The following is a 27,518-nucleotide window of genomic DNA, read 5'->3' as shown; positions in this document are numbered from 1 at the left end:
GGGTTAAACTCTCACCTCCTCTGTAAAATGAGATACTCATAGCACCTATCATGACACAAAGTTGTTGGGAGGATTAAATAAAACAATGTAAGCAGCCTGCAGTCAGGGTAGACTTTTAGTAAGAGAACAGTAACGGGTGATTACGGTGTGGGGCGGGGCGGGGCGGGGCGGGGCGGGCCCAACCCGGGAGGGGCGGGGCTCTGCCAGCCCTGGAGCATGCGCAGCCCGGCGAGTACGCGCCTCAGGTAAGGCACGCGTGCGGGTCTCTCTCGCTCAGTTGCCTCCCTTGGCAGGTCTTCAGAGCGGGGAGCAGAGCAGGCTTTTGGGGGGATCTCGGCAGAGTTCTGGGGCTATACGTAGAACACTCGGTGTCACTGTATCCGTCCGCCGGAGGGGCGCCGGCCCGGCCCGAATGTTTCCGGGTCGCTCAATGACCTTGGCGCGGCACCCGGGCAGTGCTGCTTGCGTTGCGCGTGTGTCGGCGCCTGGCTGGGAGCCCGGGTGGCGGGGAGAAGCCAGGTGTGTGGGGGAACCGGGGGAGCTGGGGAGCTGGCTGGAGCCGGGGCACCGGAGATGCGGAGGCCGCGCGGGGCTGAGGAGCGCGGGTAGTCGGCCCGAGGCCACTCTCGGAGGCGTCGGTGGTTGCTTGGCGCTTGACCGTGGGAACCTGGAAAAAGTGCCCTTGTTAATTGAACCCAGGTCGTAGCAGGGACCTTGTCCCACATCTGGAGTGTGAGGAAAGACCTTGCTGTTTGAAAGCCTGGAGAGGCTGAGCCGCGTCGATCTCCAGCTTTGGTGCATAGACGAGGGGTTTTCGGACGCAACATTGCACATTTGTCTTAAGCTTGTGCACCCTAAGTCAGCTTCTCAGCCCAGTGTGATGTAACCTCATGACACACAGCCCTGCTTTTCTTCGAGCCCATCAGAGGACTGCTTTATTTTAAACTTCACCTGAGTTCCATCTTTCTCCAAAATCTTGTCTAGTCTTACTCCGCCTCTGCCCGTTAGTAACCTAACTGTCGTGGATGGCTATGCGTTTGGTGGTCTTTATCAAATGGGTTTTATCAGTCATTATAACCTTTTCTGAAGTTGAGGGACTTGGAATGTAAAATGTATGTATATCCGTTTTTAAGAAAGGTAAATGCTTTACTATACAGTTATTTGGACTTTGTTTTTTGAACCCTTAGCCTCTCTCCCTGCCAACAAAACAAAACAAAATTCTACTTGGAGCCCTTGCACTGTGGATCTGGCTGCAGGCAGGCTTTGTTTTGTTTTGTGTTTCACCCTTTGAACATTAAAGATAACCCCAGGAGAGCTCCCTGTACTGATCATGGCTTATTTCCTGTCAGTTGTGTACAGCATAGTAGTAGACAAAGCAAAACAAGTCTCCCACTCCCTCACCGCCTCTTGGTTATGTGTAAGTTCTTTTTTAACTCCGTCCACTTCACTTCTCTTAGGTAAGAATAATAAAGTTTGAATCTTTTAGTCCCCAGGGTGATCACATTATCAAAATGAGAGAAGGGAATCTGGGGGCTGGGTCGGGGGGAGGGACACCTGGTTACAATATTAGTAGGATAGTCCTACCAAAGTAAGGTATTTAATTACGCCCATCCTCAGACATTGCAAAAAGGAGTTAAAATTGAATGGAATGAGTGGGAGAGCTGGGGCTGTAGAGTATTAGAGAGAAGGTGCCACCTCACACGGAGAACGGAAGAGTGTTACAGAGCATACACAGGACAGTGTTGAAATCCTGAGTTTAAAAACCACTGGTTCTCCTATCCTTCCTGACTTTGAGGCAGAGTAAAAACTTGGGTTTAGCTGCTTCCCTGGTGGTCTAGTGGTTGAGACTCCGCACTTCCACTACAGGGGGCACGGGTTCAATCCCTGGTTGGGGAACTAAGATCCCCATATACCACTGGGCACAGCCAAAAGAAAAAAAAAACAACAACAACTTGGGTTTACATTTCATATATTCAGTAAGTCATATATGCTATTTTCTTCACTTGTTATATAGCCCTTTCCTTGTTGGCTTTTGCTTTAGTGAAAGAGAATAAAGACTTAAGCCCTTCCTTCTGACTGGCTTTTAATTATAGGAAGAGAATCAAGATTTGAAGTCTAGTTTTGCCACTTAGTGGGTGATGGTGGTCAGTGTTCCCCTCATGTGGTCCAGAGGCCTCTCGTATAAAAGTCACTTGGAGTTGCCTGCAAAAGGGCAGATTACTGGGCACCAACCCTAGAGTTGCTGAATCAGAACCTGGGGATTGGGGAATTGCTCTCTGAGGCCCAAGAATGTGCATTTCTAACAAGCCCTTTGGGTGATGTAATTAGTTTGAAAAAACTTAGAATAGCAGCTCCTCAGGAACAAGAACCAGTTTATTGCTCAACTTTATATAAAATGCCCAGAACTGTGGCACATAGTTCAGTATGTTGTATAAATAAATGAAAACTTCTAGCTATAAAACATGTACAACGACTTGCAGAATAACCTTACTTTTGTAGGGTACTTCATAAAGAACTTCACATATTGTGCCCATTAGATCATATCTTACTTAATTCCTAGTTCAGCTAAAAAAAGTTTTACCCTAACTCCCACCATTCTATATTCTTAGGCAATTTAAAAATCTCAGTTCCATAAACTGTTAGTTCCTTTCACAATGCCTTCCACTTTGTCTCCGCGCTGTGCTTTCTCCAGTCATGTCTTTGGTTCACTTGTGCCCCTTAGGCATGGAGGCTGAAAACTAGGAAAGTGAGACATGTCTAATACAACTAAGGATATGGTAACTTCAGGGTTTTTTTTTTTTTTTTTTTTTTTTTTTTGGCTGTGTTGGGTCCTCGTTTCTGTGCGAGGGCTTTCTCTAGTTGAGGCAAGTGGGGGCCGCTCCTCATCGCGGTGTGCGGGCCTCTCACTATCGCGGCCTCTCCCGTTGCGGAGCACAGGCTCCAGACGTGCAGGCTCAGTAATTGTGGCTCACGGGGCCAGCCGCTCTGCGGCACGCGGGATCCTCCCAGACCAGGGCTCGAACCCATGTCCCCTGCATCGGCAGGCAGACTCCCAACCACTGCACCACCAGGGAAGCCCAACTTTAGGGTTTTATTCCTATATAATCATTCAAAGTATGGGAATGAATTGCAGTTATTTTTATAGAAGTGGTACTAAGTTTATACATGCTTATTCAGGTTTACATTTATTTGTTATTGTTAACTTAGGATGGCCCGTACTATGGATCCACTGGCAAAGAAGATCTTTAAAGGAGTTTTAGTAGCTGAACTTGTGGGCGTTTTTGGAGCATATTTTTTGTTTAAAAAGATGAACACAAGCCAAGGTAATCATAATTCAGAAATTAGTAGGGGGATGTACAGTTTGCTAATGCATTTTAGGTTAAATGGCTTCTTTAGAGAAACTGCCTTTTCAGATTCAGTGTATTGATATTAGCCATTTTATGGGCACAAGGGGAAGAAGCTAGGTGTTAATTATTATAGAATAAATGACTCTTCTCCCTAAAAAAAAAAAAATGTTTGTAGACTAGGGAAAATGTTTCATACTTCCATGGATTTTACTGATGGGGGGCATAGAGCAGTGTCCTGGTCTGGCTTAGTTTGGGAGCACAGATGGAAAAAATCCAGCCTGCCCATTACACCTCATTGTTTGGTAAGACTGAAAAAGCAAGAGGTAGCATAGCTGAATTGTCAAGTAACCAGTTTCTCAAGCTAGGAGAGTGTTTCCTCTGCATCAATACTAGCCACTAAAAGCCCTTCCCATGCCACTGGCCATCACCAAAAGTGCTTTGTCATTTTGTGGGGGAAATTTTATATTAGCGCCCTCAACTTTTAAAATCAGGAGGTGCTACTTTCTCTTTCCCTAAAGCAGGGAATAGTAGTCCTGGGGTGGTGGCCATCTTTGAAACTTGTCATTTGCCTTCTTAAAGGATGGAAGAGTATAAAAGAAAACATCCAAATGGTATTTAAAAGCAAAGTAAAGTTTAAGATCACTTCAAAAATTGGGTGTAGTGAAGTCTTATGTATAATTCTCTAACAAGGTAAAATGGCATCCATAAAAACAATTTATAAAATTACACAAGGGAATTTCACATTAACACTGAAAATTTGCTTTTAAATACCGTTTCAAAATAAATTACATCATATATATAGGCCAAGTTTTAAAAACTCCAAAATAACTAGGGAAGGCTACATATAAGGTTTAAGTGCAATTTACACCCTATTTAAAAAGATAGTTCCTGGATTACCAAGGACTTTAACACAAATTTCGAATTTATAGGATTCCTATCTTATAGACCCTAAAGCTAGCACTAAAGTATGGCTCCATGTGTTAAAACAATGAATTTCTAATCATGCCTAATTTTAAGACTTTTCTTTAGATTTCAGGCAAACAATGAGCAAGAAATTCCCATTCATCTTGGAAGGTATGTTTTTCCTTAAGTGAAATTAAGAGTACAAAACCTCTTCAGGTAACCTTTATAAATTGTTTCTTTATGACCAATTAAGGGCTAAATGACTTTTTAATTTTGTGATGCCAGTTTCTGAAAATACTGTTCATTTCTATTTTCACTCCTTCTGAGAACACAGTGGAGAAAATTCTCATCCCAGTTAGCCAATGGGTTAATCCAGCTAATGGGCCGGATTCTTAATTCTTCCAGTGGGTTAAGAATGTAGACTTTGGGGCTTCCCTGGTGGCGCAGTGGTTGAGAGTCCGCCTGCTGATGCAGGGGACACGGGTTCGTGCCCCGGTTCAGGAAGATCCCACATGCCGCGGAGCGGCTAGGCCCGTGAGTCATGGCTGCTGAGCCTGCGCGTCCGGAGCCTGTGCTCCGCAATGGGAGAGGCCACAACAGTGAGAGGCCTGTGTACCGCAAAAAAAAAAAAAGAATGTAGACTTTGGAATGAGACATATCTGAGTGTGATGGAATCAAATCCACAGCTTAAAACTTAAAACCAATCTCTGGTTTGCGGAACTTCTTGGAGCTTTTTCTTTCTCCGTCAAGTAGAGATAATAATGCCCATCTTGATCAGCTCGGTGCTTTGTGAACGCCTGGAGGGGTGGGATGGGGAGGGTGGGAGGGAGGGAGACTCCAGAGGGAGGAGATATGGGAACATGTGTATATGTATGGCTGATTCGCTTTGTTATGAAGCAGAGACTAGCACACCATTGTGTGGCAATTATACTCCAATAAATATGTTAAAAATAAATAATGCCCATCTCATGAATTGTTGTTAAGGATTAAACAAGATAACATTATGTAATTACTTCACACAGTATCTGGTATAAAGTAATGCTTAGTAAATAGTGTTCATTACAATGATTAGCAGAGATGCTAGAGCTTATATATAACACATGTATCCTATTGTCTTTTTCATTTTACCATGTAGAAATAAGGGGAAAAAAGCTTGACTTTTTTCAATATAGTTTAATTTTAACACTTTTACATGATTTCATAAATGACAGCTATTTCTATTTATAGTTTATTACAAATCCATTGAACACTCTGGAATGTATGGCATCAGAGAGCAAGATCAAGAAAAATGGCTGAACAGCAAAAATTAGGAGTAAGTAGAACTTTAACTTGTAATTTACTTAGAAAACATTCATTTTCTTTGCTTTTTAATTTTTTGAGTGGTTTTTGGCCTCTTTCTAAAATTTTTCTTCCTCTTGATGATGCTTTTCACATCTCTGTTGTGTAACCATTCATCGCGTTCAGCCTCCCACCTAAGCTGTTTGAGACCTTTGAGGAGGGAGAAAAAAGATAAGCACATTGTAGACCCTTGGAGGCCCCACTGAACATCCTAACAGGAACTTCCAGTCTGCCATGACCTACAGTCATTTCCCATCCACTACGCAAACCCCTCCTTGGTTGTTGCTTTCCTTCCATATTTATCATCAAAGATTTACTGTTTACAGCAAAGGAACAAATGCTCTAAAGATTTTATTTCCCCTGAACACTTACTGGTGAAAGAAGAGCAGCCAGTAACTATCAGTATCAGAAATAATTAAAATGCCTATAAAGTATTTATAAAGTTACTTAGCAAATTCATACTATATAAAAATAGCCTGCCTCCATAAAAAAAAAAAAAAGTAACTTTTGTAGGCTGTATTTTTTTTTCTGTAGTATAAATACTTTTTAATCCCATTGCTCTGCAGACAGAGGTGAAAAAACCATTCTTTTCAGGTTGTAAGGAACCATTTATCCCTTCTTACTATAAAAAGGTCCTCCAGGGCTTCCCTGGTGGCGCAGTGGTTGAGAGTACGCCTGCCAATGCAGGGGACATGGGTTCGTGCCCCAGTCTGGGAAGATCCCACATGCCGCGGAGCGGCTGGGCCCGTGAACCATGGCTGCTGAGCCTGTGCGTCCGGAGCCTGTGCTCCACAACTGGAGAGGCCACAACAGTGAGAGGCCCACGTACCGCAAAAAAAAAAAAAAAAAAAAAAAAAAAAAAAAAGGTCCTCCAAAAATATTCAGATTTTCAGAAATTCTAAGTTAAAGCCTAAGTTAGTTAACCTAATTCGAAGTTAAATAAAAATTCAAGTTACTTACTTGCATTATCTTTGTTAGCCATGGCATTCATGCCAATGTTATCAAACTTGGATCCCATATTTTCATCCAACAGGTGGCCAAACTTTAAAAGAAAAAAAGAGGGGGGGATGCATGTATTAGGAAACTTAAAAAACAATGTATCAATAGAATAGCCAACTGCTTAAAGCAGTACATTAGCATTACCTCTTCAGCAGTTACAAATAGGTTGGAGTCACTGAAATTTCTTTTCTTTTTCTTTCTTGGTCCTTAAAAAAAAGTATAAATCTAGATTATTAAATTGTAAATCCAATGATTTTGGATAAATATAATCTTCAACACAGTTTTGTTAAAAAAATATATATATTTGGGTTAAAACACACAATTACAATTATCTTCTAGTATCATTAGGTAGCTGGCATTTAAAGACAGAAAAATAACTTAAAAGTTAGTATAAAGGTTTTTTTTTTTAAGTTAATATCCTAATAGGACCGTTCAGATGACAACAGTGTCGTCTTGTCTTTCAGATTTGACCATCGATCAAAGTTTGCCCTATTTCGTAGTATCAGGCAAGATTAAAAGTCCAAAGTTGACATGGATGGATTTTAGACTATTTAAGATTGTGTAAACTCTAATTAAGTCAGAGGTTTTGTTCTTTGGACTGTGAAGAAATTGATGGCAGGTTTGTTTATTATGTGATAAATGGAGTTTTGTTTACTACTCAAAATAAACCTGTTCTTTAAAAAAAACTCCCCTATAATTCTAAACATATAAACCTTTCAAAATAGATAAGATAGTAAAATATCTATTTTTAATATTTATTACATTTTTTCTTTTCCATTATAGTTTATTACAAGACATTGAATGTAGTACCCTGTGCCATACAGTAGGGCCTTGTTTATCCAATTTATCCCCCTCTCCTTTGCCCTTTGGTACCACAAGTTTTTCTTCTATGCCTGTGAGTCTGTTTCTGTTTTCTAAATAAGTTCATTAATGTTTATTACATTTTAACTCACACTAAAACTATATTAACTAAAAATATTGCTTTTATCCATTTTCACTTTACCTGAAACAATACTTAAAACTCTACATCAGTGTCTCTACTAGAGCCACTTTGGAGTAAAATTCGTCATAAAACATTTATCGTGCTTTCTACATGTTTATCAAAAACTTAATATTGTCACCTGATATAGTACTTTTTTCCTTTTATTAGCACCATAGAAATTACACTAAAAGATATAATCTGTTATCATATACTTTAAAAATTCTTGTTTAATATATTTTTGAGGTTATAATCATTTTGTCATGGCAGCAAAATGGCAGATCTCATTAAAAAAGGAAAATGAAGTTAATAAAGAGCATGGGTTTTTAGATGGGTCAAGTGGGAAGGATAAGAGTTGATAGAGAAAAGGAAAAAGGCAACAGGTGTCTATGGAAAATCCATGGCTTACGTATTATTGAATGGTTTAAACATGAATGAAATGATGATCTAGAGCTATTTAAATGAGAGGAGTGAATTTGGGAAGAAAAAATAATTGAAGGTGGATTTGAGAAACAACATTTTTCATATATTAAAAATATGTTTAAGACTTCTTATCCATTAGAAAAGTTAATTTCCCAAAATGATAATGAACAATAGCTTTTGCATGCTCATTGCTTAGGTTTAAAAGAGACTCAATACATTTTCTTACCTTGAAATGACCCAGCAAAGTCAAAATCATCTGCACCTTTTCTCTTGCTTTTCTTACTATTGACTTTGAAGCTGACATCATCATCAAGTTCTGTTACCAAAAAAAACCCCGCTGTTATTAAGCAATTTAAGAAAACAGTAGAACTGCTATAGGGCTATGATGATTAATACTGATTAACTTTTAAAAACTACAAATTACCAACATTTTAAAAAGGCAATATAACAGTTCGACAGGTATAGCACAGATAGCCTCATTGTTGATTAAATAAAAGCCCAAAACAGAAACTCAACTGCTGATAAAACAACAAAAAACCCTTCAGTTTCAAATGAGAGGAGAAAAAAGGTCCTCTTTAAATTTGTCTGATCTGAGTATTAACCTGAATACAGGGTAATATTAAAAAACCTTCAACAGAAAAACTAGCCTATGCTGAGGAAGAAAGCTCCAGTTTGTTTGTCTTATATTTTTAAAAGTTTACCTGGAATGCCCTCATTTTCATCATCTAACACATCCATAAATGTTCCTCCATCTTCCTCAATTTTACTGAATTCTTCATTCATACTTCCTAAGGAAACTTCATCATCATCCAAATTACCAAGGTCCTCATCTTCTGAATCTTCATCTTCTAAGTCATCCTTAGCTCCTTTTACTTTCTTCTTCATGTTGCTGAAGAAAAACAAAAACTTGAAATGTAAAAGAGGACTTTGTTTTCTCAAGTTATGTTTTGGTGACCAGCAGGGCATTAGGCTGTTAACAGAATTCAAAGGAGAGTTACAGACGGCTCAGAGCCTTTATTTAATATACTAACAGGCATTATAAAGGTCCAAAATGAAAGTACTGTGTCCACTTCCCAAACTTCCTTTAATACCTAATACCTTTCTCCTATACAACACATAGTCCTGTGCTCCACTGTTCCGAGGGACAATAATTTGAGAAATGCTGGGAAAAGTTAAAAAAAAAAATTGAAGAAAAGTATTTTACCTAGCAAAGTCAAGGTCATCCTTTCCAGAGGTGAAACAATTATCATCTTCAAACGTGTCTGCCAGAGAACAATATACAAATTGTGAGATGTAGCAAGGAATAACAAAGTTGACATGTTTTATATTTGAATCAATCAACACATCATGATTTGGCTGTTCATGATAAGTAAACAGCAAAATGATATACATTTGACACTGCTGGTGTTTTATTAATCTAAACAATATGCTGACCTTAATTAAATCCCTAAACTAAATGTGTTCCAGTTAATTTTAGCTTCTTTCTACAGTTATTTTATGGAAAGAGGGAAAATATCAAATAAAACAATATTTAGCAATTGCAGACCTTTTTACTCCATTAGAACTATTTATGTGCTTATTTTTAGTAGGTGTAATTTGATACGCAACATGTGAGCTCAATGTAAGCTTATCTAATTTCCCATTTTATTTTCAGTCTAAATTCCAATAAAATTTTTCTAACTGGATTATAAAGGTAAACAAATTACCAATCATCTTTTCAAATTCCTCATCATCCACATCTTCTATACTTTCTTCATCTTCATTCCGTTTTTGTTTCACTTTAGCAACTTTTTTATAATACCTAAAATAAAATGCATGTTATATATTTGATAATTTTATCATAGGGTCCATTTTACTATAATCAAAGCACCTATGGCCAGTGTCACAAACAAGTGTAAAAGCTGTTAACTCAGGTGGATATAAATCACTAAAATCTGTATTTATTATAGAAAAAATAGTTTTGAATTCAAAACAGTTGAAAACTTTTGAAATGTGAAGTATAGTAAATTTCAATGATTTAGGCTTGGTTCTTCATAAAAACACCTTAACTCATCTTAATTAAATGGCACAGTAAAAGGTTGTTTTAGCATTAGCACGATTGCAATGATACAAGTATTTGAATATTAGAAACTGTGGCTCTAAATGAACTGTAATCACAATATTTTATCAGTTAGACCGTTTCTTCTATCAGGGTACAGTGAAACTTAGCATTTTGCAGATGGGATCATAGCCTCAAAATTCTTTACACAAAAAATTTTTTAAAAAAGCAAACCAGGGGCTTCCCTGGTGGCGCAGTGGTTGAGAGTCTGCCTGCTGATGCAGAGGACACGGGTTCGTGCCCTGGTCTGGGAGGATCCCACATGCCGCAGAGCGGCTGGGCCCATGAGCCATGGCCGCTGAGCCTGCGTGTCCGGAGCCTGTGCTCCACAGCAGGAGAGGCCACAGCAGTGAGAGGCCCGTGTACCACAAAAAAAAAAAAAAAAAAAAAAAAAAAAAGCAAACCAGGGGCTTCCCTGGTGGCGCAGTGGTTGAGAGTCCACCTGCCGATGCAGGGGACACAGGTTCGTGCCCCGGTCCAGGATGATCCCACATGCTGTGGAGCGGCTGGGCCTGTGAGCCATGGCCGCTGAGCCTGCACGTCGGGAGCCTGTGCTCCGCAGCGGGAGAGGCCACAACAGTGAGAGGCCCACGTACCGCAAAAAAAAGGTTCCTTTACTATTACAAGGTATTAGTTTTAATAGTAGTAGGTTTAGGACTTATCTCCATAGTAGTGCAGTGAATTTTGCTAATTCTATGCAGAGCCATGTTTTGGACAAATAACTCACAAGTTACAGATTTTTAAGCCTGTAAGAAAATTACTAGAGTAAAAAATTTTTTTTCAAAGTCAAGGTTTTTAAAACAAAATTTATGCTAAATTATTAAAAACAAAACCCTCAAATTTACTTGTTTTAGTTTCATTTAGATATCTTAACATTAGCAAAATGACATTTCTAAACTCCCCTCACAAAAATGGATTGATGTATCGTTCGCCCTTTTCAAGATAGGCCTATGTTAACAAAGCGTTTATGGAATCTAAAAATTTTAAATTTAACAGTTCTCCAAATGAAACAGATTAAATATATTACCTGTAGAAAAACACTTCATCCACTGGTATTTGACTTTCTTCTTTTGCAAGGAACTCCTTACTGTTAACTAGGAAAACAAGTTAAGAATTTTATTTAAGTAATTCTTTTTATGTTATTCAAGCTCTTAAGACAAAATACAGAATACCTATAATTCTTTAGAATCTTAAAGATTCTAAAGTCTCATAATGTGAGGAAGTTGGACAGAAGGCATCTTATAAATTTATTTATTTATTGGCTGTGTTGGGTCTTCATTGCTACGCACGGGCTTTCTCTAGATACGATGAGCAGGGGCTACTCTTCGTTACGGCACGTGGGCTTCTCATTGCGGTGGCTTCACTTGTTGCGGAGCACAGGCTCTAGGCACGCAGGCTCAGTAGTTGTGGTGCATAGACTTAGTTGCTCTGCGGCATGTGGGATCTTCCCAGACCAGGGCTTGAACCCGTGTCCCCTGCACTGGCAGGCAGATAATCTTAACCACTGCGCCACCAGGGAAGTCCCTGGACAGAAGGCATCTTATAGTGCGAAGGACAACCTCTGGAAAAGTCTGTCTGGAGGAAACCCAACATTTGAAACTTCATCGGCTACGATAGTTTGTAGCCATCAGTGCGTCACAGTGAAAGAACAGGGTTCTCTTGTCCTCCAATTGCATCCAGGATCCAAATTTCAAGAGAAACAAAGACTCAGAAGAGTTCTCTTAATAATCACTTTAAACTCATCATTTTTCACCTTGGAAAAATGACAACAATGCCTGCCATTCTGGGAATAGGAAGCAAACACAGAAGTATCCACAATTTAACTTAATACTGAGGAAAACTAAGAAACAAGAATAAGGAACTACAATATATTAGTGTTTCCTCATCAGAATAAAAATTTCAGGCTCATCTTGGTTGAAAGAGTATTTGGCTTCTCATTCCAACTCTAACTTTGGGCAAGTCCTTTTATGTCTCTGGACCTCTATGATATAAGTCAATTAGAAATTAAATGATTTATAAGTTGTAACTGAACCCTAGACTGTGGGGAAAAAAAGGAGCTGGGATCTAGTATGTAAAGAAATACCTGCTGTGAATACAAAAGCAGAATTAGATCCACAAGATGGGTACTAAATACCTGTTGAAATAAGTTTAAAATGAGGCTCTGTGACAAAATCTGTTGTGGGTATTTCCGCCAAGCCCATTAGAGAGCTTAAAACGGTCTGAGCTGTAAAAGGTAATTATATATGGGGGGTGGCGGGGGCAGTGTCACTGATAAAGCTATAGCTTTACCTATAGATGATACAAGAATGGAAAATGCTGGGCTTCCCTGGTGGCACAGTAGTTGAGAGTCCGCCTGCCGATGCGGGGGACACGGGTTTGTGCCCCGGTCCGGGAGGATCCCACATGCCATGAAGCGGCTGGGCCCGTGACCCATGGCCACTGAGCCTGCACATCCGGAGCCTGTGCTCCAGGGTGGGAGAGGCCACAGCAGTGAGAGGCCCGTGTGCCGCAAAAAAAAAAAAAGAATGGCAAATGCTAATTGTTGAAGATGGGTGATGGTTATGGGTGGGGTGGGGAGGGTCCATCATATCACTTGTGTATATATGCTTTGGATATATTTGAAATTTTCTGGAAAAAAAAAAAGGCCCAATCTCAGTAAACTTGAAAATGCATACCAATCTTGGCAACAAAGATGGATAATATCTCTGGTGCTTAGATTTTATTCTGATAAAGTAGAGCAAAGAATAACACAATTTATATCTTACTGACTTGTACTGTTGTCAGGTTCAACCGTCCAGGCTTTATACTTACCAGCAAGACTACGAATATCCTTCATAAAATGTTTTCTTTTTGGCTGCATCACAACACTGTCTGTGTTTTCTGAAATGTAAAATCAAGACAGTGTAGTGTAAAACCTAGTTATATATGCTCATGTTGTTTATTGAATATTAACAGGGAAAACAAAAAAATTCATCAAATAGAAGCGTACCTTTGCCTTTACGTGGCTTTGGATTTCGGTATACAAATCGATCCAAGAATCTCATTAGTGTGAAATCCTGTAGTGGATCCCCTGAATACTCAATATAATTTCCCTGAAAGGTAGGGGGAGGGAATTAAGAAATTATATATATATACATCCAGAGAAAAAACAAGAAGAAAAGCATAAACATCTATTACATTGCTTTGAAGGCACAAATATGCAATAAAAGACCCTTCAAATATCCCTCTCATGCATGTTATTCTTTTCTTGAAGAAATTAAACACACACTCATACATATTCTACAATGCACTGCTGATTTTATGAATAGTCAAGTAGTATTATGTAGGTTATCTAACCATTAACCAGGAACCAAACCCTGACTGGCAAACACGACAAAAGGGAAAGGGGAGGGCAATCTTTCTTCAGGAGCAAAGCCAGGATGTAGTAAATAACTCTTGTGGTTTTGTAATATCCTGTATTTCCATTCATCTCAGAGTGGGAAGAATTATCTGCTGCTCTGTATCAAACAAGTCATTGCTCCTTTACAACAGCAGAAAAATGTACACGATTCTATCTAGTAAACACTGACTAATTATTGATTATCTAAAACTGAATTACTTATTTTCTTTAATTTCTTGTCTTCTGAATATTTGAGACTTACCTGAAGGATAGTCTTTGCAAAAAGGGCCACAGAGGGATGAAAATGCTCAGAAAGCTAAAAAGAAAAATGTGAAATAAGGTCAACTCCTACCACAGTTGCAGATTATTTAAGAAAATCCAAAAAACTGAAACTTAAGCCGATACATCAGAAGAGTGATTCAAAATTTTGATCTCAGGAACACTTTATATACTTAAAAATCAAGGACCTCAAGAGCTTCCGTAATTTAAGTGGGATATATCTATTGATATTTACCTTATTAGAAATTACAACAGAAAAATTTTAAACACTTATAGTTCATTTAAAATTAACAATAGGGCTTCCCTGGTGGTGCAGTGGTTAAGAATCCGCCTGCCAACGTAGGGGACAGAGGTTCGAGCCCTGATCCAAGAAGATCCCACATGCCGTGGAACAACTAAGCCCGTGAGCTGCAACTACTGCACCTGCGCTCTACAGCCCACGAGCCACAACTACTGAGCCAGCGTGCTGCAACCACTGAAGCCCGTGCACCTAGAGCCTGTGCTCCACAAGAGAAGCCACCACAATGAGAAGCCTGTGCACCTCAACGAAGAGTAGCCCCTGCTCGCTGCAACTAGAGAAAGCCCATGCACAGCAACAAAGACCCAACGCGGCCAAAAATAAATATTAAAAATAAAAAAACAATAAACCTATTACATATTAATATAAATAAATAATGTTTAATGAAAAATAACTTTTTCAGAACAAATATTAGTGATAAAAGTAGCATTATTTTACAGTTTTACAAATCTATTTAATGTCTGGTTTAACATGACAGTGGATTCTCATATCTGCTTCTGTATTCCATGTTATTTTAGTTGAAGTATATGAAGAAAATCTGGCTTCACACAGATATATAGTTGGAAAAAAGAGGATTAACCAATAGTCTTTCACATAATTGTGGGTTTTTTTTCTTTGATACTATATCAAAATTGAAGATTAGTTGCAGTGTGGAACCTGAAACCCTATCAATCAGCTTTTGGTACTTGCTACTTAAAATTAACTGGTCTACAGTGAATGGATCTTTTATCCATGCTTGACTTCATAACACTGTGTATTAGTTATATGGAAAATACTGACTTTGTGAGTTATGCAATGCTTCCAAATGCTGGTCACATTTCATTCAATATCACAAAAATCACATTGTTAGTATCACCACTCCTTTCAGTCAGAAAAGGTATTGAGAAACTGTTAAGCTCAAGATGGTGGTTACAGAAGTTCTAAAATTTTAACCTTTGCTTAAAAGCTTGAACTTTGGGCTTCCCTGGTGGCGCAGTGGTTGAGAGTCCGCCTGCCAATGCAGGGAACACGGGTTCGTGCCCCAGTCCGGGGAAATCCCACATGCCATGGAGCGACTGGGCCCGTGAGCCATGGCCGCTGAGCCTGCGCGTCCGGAGCCTGTGCTCCGCAACGGGAGAAGCCACAACAGTGAGAGGCCCGCATACCACAAAAAAAAAAAAAAAAAAGCTTGAACTTTATCATTGACAACACATACTGTCAGCTGTTTTGATTGAAGTAACAGGTTCACGTCATTCATTTTCAAGAAAATATCTCCCAAATACCCAAGTCTGAGTGACCAGCCTGTCAGCCAGACAGCTAGCTGCGTTTCCAATAACTACACAGGCACTTTTCCTTGAGACATGAGACAACCCTCATACTTAGGTCTGCAGCAGTGTGTGTTATGTGTTCTTGTTATATATACACATAGAACATTAAGAAGACATGTATGTACTTTGGAGTCAAGATAATAAAATCAACATTTTTTCCTGCCTCATCATTCTTATGTGATACTGGCTTTTTCCCCCCTCTGCAAGTATATGGCAATGAAGAATGTAATGCCCATGAGTGCAGCTTGGTACTACTGTCTGTATTTGTTTTAAGGCACCAGCAGTTTTATCCATTTCTTTAATACCATCAGCACCACTGTCAATAGTGACAAAGGCAAATAATGTCCTGGTATCACTATGAAAGTAGTTGTGACCTTGCAGACTCGCTAACAAGGTGTCAGGGACCCACAGGAGTCTGCATGGGTAGACACCTGCTTTAGCAAAAATATCATAGAAAGCTTATTAGAAATATGAGTTCCTCTCACATATTTAAAAAGTAACTTTGCTTGCAAAAAGTTCTATTATCACAAAACCTTTCAGAGATATCTAATGCATAAAGCAAAATTTATCCATTTTACAGAGCCATTATATGCAATAGTGTGCTTACAAAAAGCAAAATTTACTTATAGCCATGTATAACATCCTTATTTTGCATGCACAATATTTAAGATTTTCTACATGTGAATATAGAAATGTGTAAATTTAATGTTTTTCAGAGGCAACAGAAATATTGGTTATAAGGCATTACAGCCAGGTGACATACTTCAAATTGCTTTCTTCTGCCAATTAATGTCTAAATAACTAAACTCCTATATTTATCACTTATAAGAAAAATGGAAACTTCAAGGTGTTAAATCCATGGGGGCAAATATATAGCACAGTTGAATTAAGAGACAATTTGAAATTATTTTACCTTTTTGAGTTCCCAAAGACTTGTATTTTCAGCTCCACAGAACAAAGGGTTTCTACTGAATGGATCATATGTGTTTAACTGTTTGCCACCTGAGAACAAAAATAAGTGTTTATCAAATGCTCTATTCCTAGCCCAAGAGGTCACTACACCCACCGGGATCAATGCTGTCACTGACAATTATTAAGTATCAGCATTTTTAGTTAGCCAGGCATCCTACCTAGAATAAAAACTCCAAGCCACCAGAATTTATCTTGGTACCTAAGCTAGCATTTGTTATTGAGTAAACCAGGCAGCATATTTATCCCAACTACTAAAAGCTCCCCTTCAAAATTTATCCTCTTTTCAAATAGGTACCCATTTCTCGGTCAATTAGGTCATAAGTGTTAAGATGACAAATGACCTGAAGATGAAACAGGTCTAAATTCTTTTGGAGCTTTAGAGTACACTGAACGTTTGTCATTAAATTATGCCCAGAAGTAAGTCTCACTTGGAACAGGTTTTATATTATCTTCTTCATGTTTTTAGCAACTCCGGATTAGAAAATTTAAAACAAGGAAACTTCAGAACACACAAGGAACTGTCTACTTCACAATGCACATGCTTGTCATCCTTCTAAAGGATTATTCCCAGTTTAGCCTTCAGGGCAACTGATGGATTCTTTTAAAAACTTCCTGGTGGCTACCATATTTCTCTTTTATGCTTCACAAGCAAACTATAGTTCAGAGAGATGGAATAATTTGAACAAGAGTCCCACAACAAGTTTGAAGAAATGGGTCTGGCACCTTTCTTGATCCCCAAGGCTAGTGTGCTTTTCTTTACAGCCTCAAATGAAAAGCCTGCATTTCTAAGATTTCTTTTGGCTCTAATAGTCTATTAATAGACTTAATTCAGTTTGTGTGTATGGAAAACATAGTTTCTATATCAAGAATGTTTTCAATCCTAAAACATTACTTTAAGGAAATACAGAGGGTAAACATGATGCTTGAACAAAGTAACCACATGTTCCACACTATTCACAATATGTAACCAAATACCTTTGTTTGTATATCAAACTTTGTGTACACACGTGTTGTTTTCATATATGTTCCATGCAGGGGGCCTTTACATGTACAGATAAAGATCAAGAAACTAAAACTCATTCAAAAGTATAAACTTATTACACTTACAGCTGAAGGAAAAGAGATCTACTGTGCATCTAACATGGCCAGTTTTCTCACTAAATCTTCACAGCTCCAAAAGGTATCTGCTTTAATTTCTAAGATTTAAGTTATTTTAAAAGATGTATTTATTATCTGTAGTACTGTTCATAAGTCAGTGATTCATTATATTAAAAATTTACTTCTAGGATCCTAATTATATCTGGTTATGAGAGCTCCCATCTAAAATAAAGCAATATTGAGGACTTCTAAAATGGTATAATATTAATTTCTATTAAGATTAAAGGGGAATCCAGTTCCTCGGTTTAAAAATTCAAGAAAATAATTTAAAGATTTAAGAAACTCACCTTTCAAATTATCAAAGTGCACCCAAGAAGCAGACTCTAACTTTTTGGTTTCCACATGACTTTCAGACACAGTTTCTTCCATCTCAACTTTTTTCATGGTATCTGTATCTGTTTCTTTATCTGCATCAGTGAATTTTTCTGTTTCTTCATCATCTCCTATGTCAATAAAATTTTCTTCCTCATCAGACTCCTAAAAAAAAAATGGTTTAATGAATCTGGGTTAATCAACGGGAAGAGTATTCAATTACGTGAAGTAGTTTTAAAGATTTTTTTATTGCAATTCTGTTGAAATGTGAAAGTTCCATCAATGGAACTTAGAGTGAGAGTAGGCCACATTCTTATTCCTAAATGTAACAGAGTTAAGTTTTGAGCCAAGAATCCCTGAGACTTTGAAAGCATTCAGCCCTCAAATGAATTTTTGAGTTGTTGTAAATAACCCTACGAGGTAGGTGCTATTATGTCCATTTCACAACTGAGGAGATAGGCTTAAGAGATCTATTAGCTCTGTAACTGTAACTATCTCATATAATCACATTTTAGGGTAGTTTGTTACGTGTAAAGGGGTGAAGCAACATGCCCACCTAGTAAACTGTACACCTCGGACTAAAATCCAGGTCAGTCTAATTCCAGGACTCACACTCTGCTCCAGAGAACTAAGTAAGTTATTGTCACTGAAGGAAAGAAGAAAAATACCAAATATATTTCAGAACCCACTCGATTTAAAGAGCAATTGTAAAATATACCGGAGGATCATCTAGTTGACTTCTTAAACCTGGTTTTGCTTTAAGGATCTCAGACACGAGATATAAAGCTCCACATATGAATGGCGGCATCTGTTCACACGTAACTTGAAGTAACCTCTTCACAAAAGCCTTCACCCTCCGCAACACGATGTCAGCTTTCAGAGACTTGTAGACAAGGTTAAGAAACATGGCTTGCTTAGAACACAACATTAACCCCGGATCCAGCATCTTCCTGCAAGAGAAACGAGGTTGCGTTTATTCATAAAACATCCCCATACCCAGCAACTACTAGAGGCAACTACTAACCTCATCTTAGTCAGGAATAACCTTGCTGCTTATTTTAGAACAAGAGACCATTTCTGCCCTAAGATGTAAGATGGAAGTCAATGACCAGAATAGAAAGAGTGATGAGTACCAGGGGGAAGAAAAGCCACAGGAGCACGACTTTCTTTTTAGTGTGTGGCTTCTTTTCTCTTTTCCACGTGGTTTTCTATTCTCTAGACCAACAGGGCACAGCCCTAACAGTATAATTTTTCATATAGATAAAGAACTGCCCATGGAAGGCTAATCCAAAACCAAACAGTGAAAACTGACCTATGAAAGCAGTCAACTAGACTAGGGTTCTTATCCTTGCATCACTACCTACTAGCTGGGTGACCAGAGGCTGCCTCCACATGGCTCTAGTGAAGACTGTACATGTATAGTAGAAAATTGAATTGTGAGAATCTCTTGTTCAATGTACTACCTGTGTAAATACTTCCTATACACTATTCTGTGCCCAGAATGCTATTCTCCAACTGTCTGCACATCCATAGGTTCCTCCATTATTCTCTATCTCAGTCCCACGTTTATCTTCTTTATAGTTTAACACCTTTTGTTTCCTTTCTCTATTTTTCCCCCAAAGTCCAACAGAACAGGGACTGTGCCTGTGTTATTCACTGTTGTAACCCCAGTGCCTGGCACTTAATAAGCACTCAATATCTGTTGAATGAGTAAGTGGTTCATTCCATGGCAAGTGCTTGTTCAATATCTCTCGTGACTGAGGATTGCTCACTCTCACTCTAGGAGCACAATCCAATTTTGGACAACTCATTTTTGCCAGAAAACATCGTCTTTATCCACAGCTGAAATCTGCTCCTGTGTAATTTCCAACCATCAATTTTACTACTGCCTTCTGAAGCAACACAAGCAACAAGAGCAAAAATAAACAAGTGGGACTACATAAAACTAAAAGCCTTCCGCACAAGGGAAACCATCAACAAAATGAAAAGGCAACATATGGAATGGAAGAAAATATTTGCAAACCATGTATCTGATAAATGGTTAGTATAAAAAATATATTAGGAACCTCATACAATAGCAAAAAACTCCCAAATAATCCAATTTAAAAATGGGCAAAGGACCTGAATAGACGTTTTTCCAAAGAAGACACACAAATGGCCAAAAGGTATGTGAAAAGGCTCTCAACACTACTAATCGTCAGGGAAATGGAAATCAAAATCATGAAGAGACATCAACTCACACCTGTTAGGATGGCTATTATAAAAAAGACAGGAGTTAACAAACATTGACAAGGATGTGGAAAAAAATGGAACCCTTGTACACTGTTGGTAGGAATATAAATTGCTACAGCCATTATGGAAAACAGTATGGCAGCTCCTCAACAAATTAAAAATAAAACTATCATATGACCCAGCAATGCCACTTCAGGGCATATATCCAAAGGAAATGAAATCAATATCTCAAAGAGCTATCTGCACTCCCACATTCACTGCATTATTCACAATAGCCAAAGTATGGAAACAACCTATGTGTGTGTCAACAGATGAATGAATCATGAAGATGTGGTATATACACACAATGGATTATTATTCAGCCACAAGAAAGAAGGAAGCCCTTTTTGTGACACGTATGAACCTGGAGGACATTATGCATAGTAAAAAAAGAGAGACAACTACTCTAATGTCATGTATATGTAGAATCTTAAAAAAAAAATCAAATTCATGGAAACAGGGAACAGATTGGTAGGGGGTGGGGGAATGGGGAGATGTTGGTCAAAGGGTGTAAGCGTTCAGTTGCATGGTGAATAGTTAATAATAGTTAATAATACTGTATCGAGTACTTGAAATTTGCTGAGAATACATCTTAGGCATTCTCAACCCCTCCCCCCAGTAGTAACTGTGTATGTGAGGTGATCGATGTGTTAATTAACTTGATTATGGTAATCATCACAATGGATACGTGTATCAAATCTTCATGTTGTATGCTTTAAATATATACAATTTTATAGGTTAATAAACTGGTTAAAAAACTCACAACAAAATAATCTAATTGTATTTTTACACGACAGCCTTTCAAATACTTGACCATTTACTATAGCTATTATTTGTCCTTCTCTCCCCCAAAGTCTCTCTTTTGCAGGCTGCTGAGATATTATCTCATATGATACTTTTTAAATTCTCTCTTTATCCTGTTTGCTGAATCCCAGAGATGCTCCAAATGGTCTGGACCCCCAGACATGAGGACACCCAGAATTAATACAATCCTCCAGATAACCACTCCAAAAGTGGAATCAATCCTTTTGTTCTAAGCACTTTAATTTTTGTCTACTAACTCCAGAAATGAAAATATTTAACCTTGTGAGGCATTTTCATATTGCTCACATATCTAGTTTTCCCCATATGTCAGTTCCACAATTCTAGTACCTATTGGTGATATTCTGAGAAAGTCTATGTTATTCATATAATCTTTGCTACTCCACTTTCTCTCTTCTCATTTGAATTTTCAACATTGCCATCCATTTTGGCACTCATTTTAAATCATAAGTTCCATTATGCATCAAAAGAAAAACTTGAGAATTTAGATGGTTCTTGTCTCCACCATTTGACCCAGAATATGTTCCTGGAGTTTTTGATAAATCACGTTTTTGTAAACCAAATCGCTTCTTCATTTCTTTTATCCCTCAACTAATATCAGGGAATTTTTATTTAAAGGATTTTTAATAAAACGAAGAGAAAATAAATACTTTAAAAAGGCTTAAAAGCCCTTTGAGGGAATCCATCTGTGAGAGCTCTTGACAAACAGTAATTTAAAGAGTTTAGGAATGTACTCCTCAGAGATATTAGACTGTTGTGTTAAACTCTGAGATGTTAAACGGATATTAGAAATATATGTTTTCCAATAGATTCCACACAGTTTCTAAGAATTAGAAATTCTTATGACCCTCAAAAGTTACCAAAAAACCTAACCCTAAAATCTCTACATTTTCAGCCTTGGAAGTCTTTCCAAACTAAAAAAAGTTTTTAAGTATTTATTACTTTATTTTTATTTTTATTTATTTATTTTTTTTTGCAGTACACGGGGCTCTCACTGTTGTGGCCTCTGCCGTTGCAGAGCACAGGCTCCAGATGCGCAGGCTCAGCGGCCATGGCTCACGGGCCTAGCCGCTCCACAGCATGTGGGGTCTTCCCAGACCAGGGCACGAACCCGTGTCCCCTGCATCGGCAGGCGGACTCTCAACCACTGCACCACCAGGGAAGCCCTACCAGTATGGTTTTAACGAGGATTAAGTAATTAAACGAGGATTAAGTAAGTCCAAAGTTACACAGCAAGCTAATGGCTGGTATTCAAATTCAGGTCATGTAGCTTAGGTCCAAGATATTAACCACTATGTTACGTTTCTCACAAGATATATGTATGTAAAATTAGAAAAACGAATTAGAAGGAAATACGTAGCTTGTTGGTGTACTTCAACAGCTCCCAAGTGTACAAACTGTTCAAAATATCAGCCCTCAGTGGGTGCACTGCAGGACAGTTGCAAAATTCAGTAAATCTAGTACCAAAGTCTTAATCCCAATATTAAAAAAAAAATTCCAAAACTGCAACCCCCAACCCTCCTATCTAAAAACATTCTTGTTTACCATTTGTCCTCCCCAATTTGAACGAAAGTGCCTCTAGAGGTGCGCATTTTGTTCACTGTGCTATATCCTGAGTTCTGGAATAGTGCCCAGCACATAGTTGACACTCAAAAAAATTCTTGTTGAATGAATGACTAAATGGCTGTGTGAAGGACAGGAGGAAAGAAATACAGGACCGAGGATGGGGACTTCTCAAAATAAAAAATAATAAATGACGTATTCAAAACATGTAATACAGATGCCCAACAGGGAACCAAAGATTAAATGACTCAAAGTTGGTGAATACCAAGTTGCTGAGAGGGGCCAAAAATCCTACTTTCTAAGTCTTTCTATTGCCCCACAGAGGGGCACTGCGTTATATTAGACCACATTACTTCTCATTCACACACTGGAATAGTAGGTACTTACCGATATAATGCTGCATAATATCGATCTGATATCGTCTGCTGAGAATTCATTACTTGGAAGAGCAACATTAAGGCCTGCACACTGGTATTAAAATTCACAATATGCAGCACTTTGAACAGCGTGTCAACCTGCTCCCTCACTTTGTCATCACCAGTCTGGGCGTAGGGATATGCCCTATTCACTCCTGTTAAAAGGGCACTGAGCATTTTTGACTCAATATCTTTTTTCTTGATGCAAGTCCGAAAAAAACAAAAATAAAGAGTTATTAGTTTGTTAGCTAATTCGCTTTCTTCATGGGAGAGGGCCATTTGATTTAAAAAGCAAATTGCATAATACTGGGCTTTGGAGCTGATATTTGAGCGGAAAAGCAGTCTTTCTACTTCACTACACACAACTCCTTTCATATTGGGATGTTTACAAAGCAATGTCTCCAACAGATGGGAGGCTTTGGTGGCTATTCTGTTCTGAGGATCTCCCAGTTTATTTACCACCTGCACAAGAAGGGCCTTTTCTTCCTCAGGTTTGTTACAAAGAAGCTCATGAGCCACTACAAGGGCTCGAATTTTGGTGGTTACTAATGTATCATGACTTAAAGTTTCTAAGACTTGCACAAATTCAGCCACTAAGTGTTTCAGCTGGTGTTCAAAATACCATAAGATGAGTCTTCTATCTCTTGAGTCCTTGTTGCCACTGGACAACTGTTCTAGCTTGTTGAAAGGATGCTGGCTGAAAATCCGTAGCTTTCGGCTGTCTGGCAAAAGGTCTGTAATGAGTAACTCTTTGAAAGTATCCAAAGCCATGAGGCACTGCTGTTTGCTGCCCTTCTTTTTAACAAGGTTCAGGAGAGTTTCTACAAACTGGAGTGTGTGAATAGCATCCTCCTGAATAAGAAGAATCATGGCTGCCATTCTGTCACCTAGCGTCCCTGATGACACAATTGCCTTCATCCAGGTAGAAGAGGCTCCCTTTTGATTATTTGTCTTATTTTTGAATAAGTTGATTTCATGTTCATACAACTTCTGAGCCAAGGTTTTGTACTTAGACACAACATCCCGAGGCTGGGGTCCCAAAGAGTATTCATTGCTATACTCCAGATCATACCATTTGCCTCCAGACTTAAGTAACAATGTCCGTCTCTCAAAAAATTCAAAGATATCCTGTTGCTTATCTCTCTTTGCTTTTGTTGTGGCACTGCTGTTCTCATCAGAATGTTGTTCTGGCCTCTTCTTATTTTTCACCTTACTTTCACTTTCTGCTGTACTTTGCTTTTTATTATCTACTTTAGATACTCTTGCTTCTTTTTTGCTGGCTTCTTGTTTTTTAGCTGGTTGATCTTCTTCAATTAAGAAAGCTTTTGCATACTTGGCCAAACTAAGATTCTGAATAAATGCTTCCAATTCACCCTGCTGAAGATCATCAATTGCTCCTTTTTTGCCTCCATCCACCACTTCCTCATTCTCATCCAAAGCAGTCAGCATAAGGTAATCTTGCTGCATAAAAATATAAGTTAAAAATAAATTACAAATCCAACAGTTTAGTTAAAACCTCAAAAGTTAATTTGATATCTATATCCTTGAAATCAATTATCCATGAAATTGAGTTATCACAGTATTGCCTAGGTTCCCATCTACACCCAAAGTACTTATTTGATAGATCAAAGATTTAAATGTGAAAAATAAAACCATAAATAGGAGAAAGCACAGCATAATTAAAAAAATAATTCCAGGGGCTTCCCTGGTGGTCCAGTGGTTAAGACTTTGCCTTCCAATGCAGGAGGTGTGGGTTCAATCTGCTGGCTGGGGAGCTAAGATCTCACATGCCTTGTGGCCAAAAAAAACCCAAAACATAAAACAGAAGCAATACTGTGACAAATTCAATAAAGACTTTAAAAATGGTCCGCATCAAAAATAACTTTAAAAAATAAAAATAAAAATAATTTTTTAATTAAAAAAATAATTCCAGAGTAGGGAAAAATCTTTCCAAATTTGACATAAAACTCAGGGTCTATAAAGAAAAGAATGGATATATTTATCATTCTCTTACACACAAAACATATACAAAAATTGAAAGGCAAATAATAAGCTAGAAAAAACAACTGGCAACTCATATCAAAGTAATTTGGCTTAATATGTAATATAAAAGTTCCTATACATCAGTTAAGGAAGTGACAAACCAACAGAAAGATGTGCAAAGGATATAAACAAATGGTTCATAGAAAAAAAAGTGGTTCTTTAAAAATGTGAAAAGATGCTCAACCTCACTGACATTTAAAAAAGTCCAAATTAGAACCACAATGATACATCTATTTTTTAATCTGCCAGAGAAGCAAAGATAAAATTAAGACAGGTGGTGTTGGGGAAAGGGTGGAGGAAAAGGCACTTTCCTAAATGGTTGATGGAAGTGTAAACTGGCACAACTTCTATGGAGAGCAATTTGTCAACTTCAGTCAAAATACAAGACACATCCTTTGACCCAGCAGTTCCACTTCTATAAATTTAGGTTATGCATACACTTACAAATGTGGAAAAAGTTATATATATGTTCAAGGTTTTTACTGAAGCATTATTTAAAATAGCAAAAGATTGACAACTTAAATATCCACAATAAATGGCTAGTTAGATAAATTAAGAAAATGATGTTATGGGCATAAAACCAAAGACAGAACTTTATACTGATGTGCAGGGATCTCTAATAAAACAGTAAGAAAAAAAAGATTTAAAATATTATATAGTATGGTACCTTTTGTGTAAAAAATAACAAACATAGGTTTGTGTGTGTGTGTGTGTGTGTGTGTGTGTGTATCTGGAAGATACAGAAGACACAAAAATAATTGCTTCCTGGAAGGGAAACTGCATGGCTGGAGATAAAAGTGGGAAAGACGACTTTTCATCCTGTACCCCCCTCTAAACAAAACAAAACAAAGCAAAAACCAAAACAAATCTTTACGTAACATGTGCATATATTATGTACTCAAAAATTAAATACAACCCAAGTACAGAGCAAACTGAATCTGCCCCGGTAAGTTGCATTTCTCCTGCCTCTAATCGCTCATCCTCCCCTTCCCCCTCTCCATGTTGCCCAGAAAGTCTAGTCTGAAAACAAAACATTTAATAAAAAGCAAAGCTCTGTCACATATTTGCTACAAATCTTCTAAGGTTTCCCATGAAATTCAGAACATAAGCCCATCCTCTTACCTCTCTGACCTCATTTTTTTTTAAACATCTTTATTGGAGTATAATTGCTTTACAATGTTGTGTTTTAGTTTCTGCTGTATGACAAAGTGAATCAGCTACACGTACACATATATCCCCATATCTCCTCCCACTTGAGTCTCCCTCCCATCCTCCCTATCCCACCCCTCTACGTGGGATCACCGAGCTATGCAGCTGCTTCCCACTAGCTATCTATTTTACATTTGGTAGTGTACATATGTCAATGCTACTCTCTTACTTCGTCCCAGCTTACCCTTCCCCCTCCCCGTGTCCTCAAGTCCATTCTCTACGTCTGCGTCTTTATTCCTGTCCTGCACCTAGGTTCATCAGAACCTTTTTTTTTTTTTAGATTCCATATATATGTGTTAGCATATGGTATTTGTTTTTCTCCTTCTGACTTACTTCACTATGTATGACAGACTCTAGGTCCAACCACATCATTACAAATAACTCAATTTCTTTTTTTCATGGCTGAGTAACATTCCATTGTATATATGTGCCACATCTTCTTTATCCATTTATTTGTCGATGGACACTTAGGTTGCTTCCATGTCTGACCTCATTTCTTACTGCTCTCCTCTCACATCACTTGCACTATTTTTATTGTTCCTGGAACAACAAAACCAAAAGGGCTCACTCCCTTCTTTCCTTCAATTTTCTGCTCGAAAACTCGGGTGGATCCCCCGATCACCTCGTTTAAAACTGTAACGCCTCTTCCATTTATTATCCCCCTTCCCCGTTTTAATTTTCTCCACTCAGCGTCTGATATACAATGTATTCCAAAGTTTGGTTACTGTTTCTTTGCCTTAATTAGGATGTAAATTCCAAGAGCGCAGAGAGCTTCTCGGGAGTAAACTGAGGGTGTGGGTGTACTTTGTGAGAATAGAAGTTAAATTCCAATACCAGTGGGGCTCCAAACACTGATACCACGAGGTCAGGACCAAAAAAAAAAAGTCAGTCCTCTCCGACCTGATGGAGTGCCAGTTATACTACGTCAATAAAATGAGACGACGCCTACATCCTAAGAAAAGACACGGCATAAAAACGTTCAATTCTAAAGGACTTTTCTCTTGCAAAGAGCAATGGGAAATAAGAAGTGCGGGAAGCGCACCGAGTACATTTCGAAACTGGGATCTGGGTCCACGACGCCCTCCCACTCTGCAGCTCGGGGGCTGCCTCGCCACTTGCCCGCGCCACTCGCGGGACCACTCCACGCGCCTGTGTCTCCCTTCTCCTGGAGTCCAAGGCCATTACCTTGGTGCCTCCAAGGCGTAACACCTCCTGCAGGGAGAACCCATCGTCGGCTTCATCGTTAGCATCCTCGTCGTCCTCGTCCGGATCTTCCACCGCTTCCTCCGGGAGCCAGGGCCGCTTGGCGTGGAACTCCAAAGGTTTCTTAACGGCCGCCATGGTAAGCAAAGCTCACGCGCACGGCCCAAAGCTTCCTTCCGCTTGGCCGGGTGACGTACTT

The 27,518-nt window shown here is 38.6% G+C and overlaps 2 protein-coding genes across 6 annotated transcripts; one reads left to right on the top strand and one right to left on the bottom strand.

Moving 5' to 3' along the window:
* The first annotated feature begins 200 nt into the window (after positions 1–200).
* Positions 201–20,823, top strand: CEBPZOS (CEBPZ opposite strand). 5 transcript variants are annotated; one of them, XM_081255088.1, is made up of 5 exons: positions 201–245; positions 3,208–3,323; positions 4,377–4,421; positions 5,478–5,562; positions 7,052–7,748. In XM_081255088.1, exons 1-4 carry the CDS (start codon positions 217–219, stop codon positions 5,558–5,560), a joined length of 273 nt encoding a protein of 90 aa, XP_081111214.1. In that variant the 5' UTR covers positions 201–216; the 3' UTR covers positions 5,561–5,562; positions 7,052–7,748. The 5 variants fall into 5 exon arrangements, with proteins under 5 accessions (XP_081111214.1, XP_081111211.1, XP_081111212.1 ...); XM_081255085.1 differs by lacking the exons at positions 201–245; positions 7,052–7,748 and adding exons at positions 496–519; positions 19,576–20,823; XM_081255086.1 differs by lacking the exons at positions 201–245; positions 7,052–7,748 and adding exons at positions 496–519; positions 14,043–14,979.
* CEBPZ (CCAAT enhancer binding protein zeta) lies at positions 5,558–27,507 on the bottom strand. Its single transcript, XM_081255077.1, has 16 exons — positions 27,302–27,507; positions 22,836–24,325; positions 18,511–18,742; positions 17,768–17,957; positions 16,264–16,352; positions 13,729–13,782; positions 13,077–13,179; positions 12,899–12,967; positions 11,115–11,181; positions 9,696–9,790; positions 9,194–9,251; positions 8,691–8,878; positions 8,216–8,305; positions 6,732–6,793; positions 6,549–6,630; positions 5,558–5,738 (listed from the first exon to the last, which is right to left on the bottom strand). The coding sequence occupies exons 1-16, from the start codon at positions 27,455–27,457 to the stop codon at positions 5,602–5,604; spliced, it is 3,162 nt and encodes a 1,053-aa protein (XP_081111203.1). The 5' UTR covers positions 27,458–27,507; the 3' UTR covers positions 5,558–5,601.
* Positions 27,508–27,518: the final 11 nt, after the last annotated feature.

Source organism: Mesoplodon bidens (assembly GCF_964165515.1).
Source record: "Mesoplodon bidens genome assembly, chromosome: 14".
NCBI classification, from domain to species: domain Eukaryota; kingdom Metazoa; phylum Chordata; class Mammalia; order Artiodactyla; family Ziphiidae; genus Mesoplodon; species Mesoplodon bidens.
Note: the sequence above shows the minus strand (reverse complement) of the source record. Positions and strands in the feature narration are given on the sequence as shown.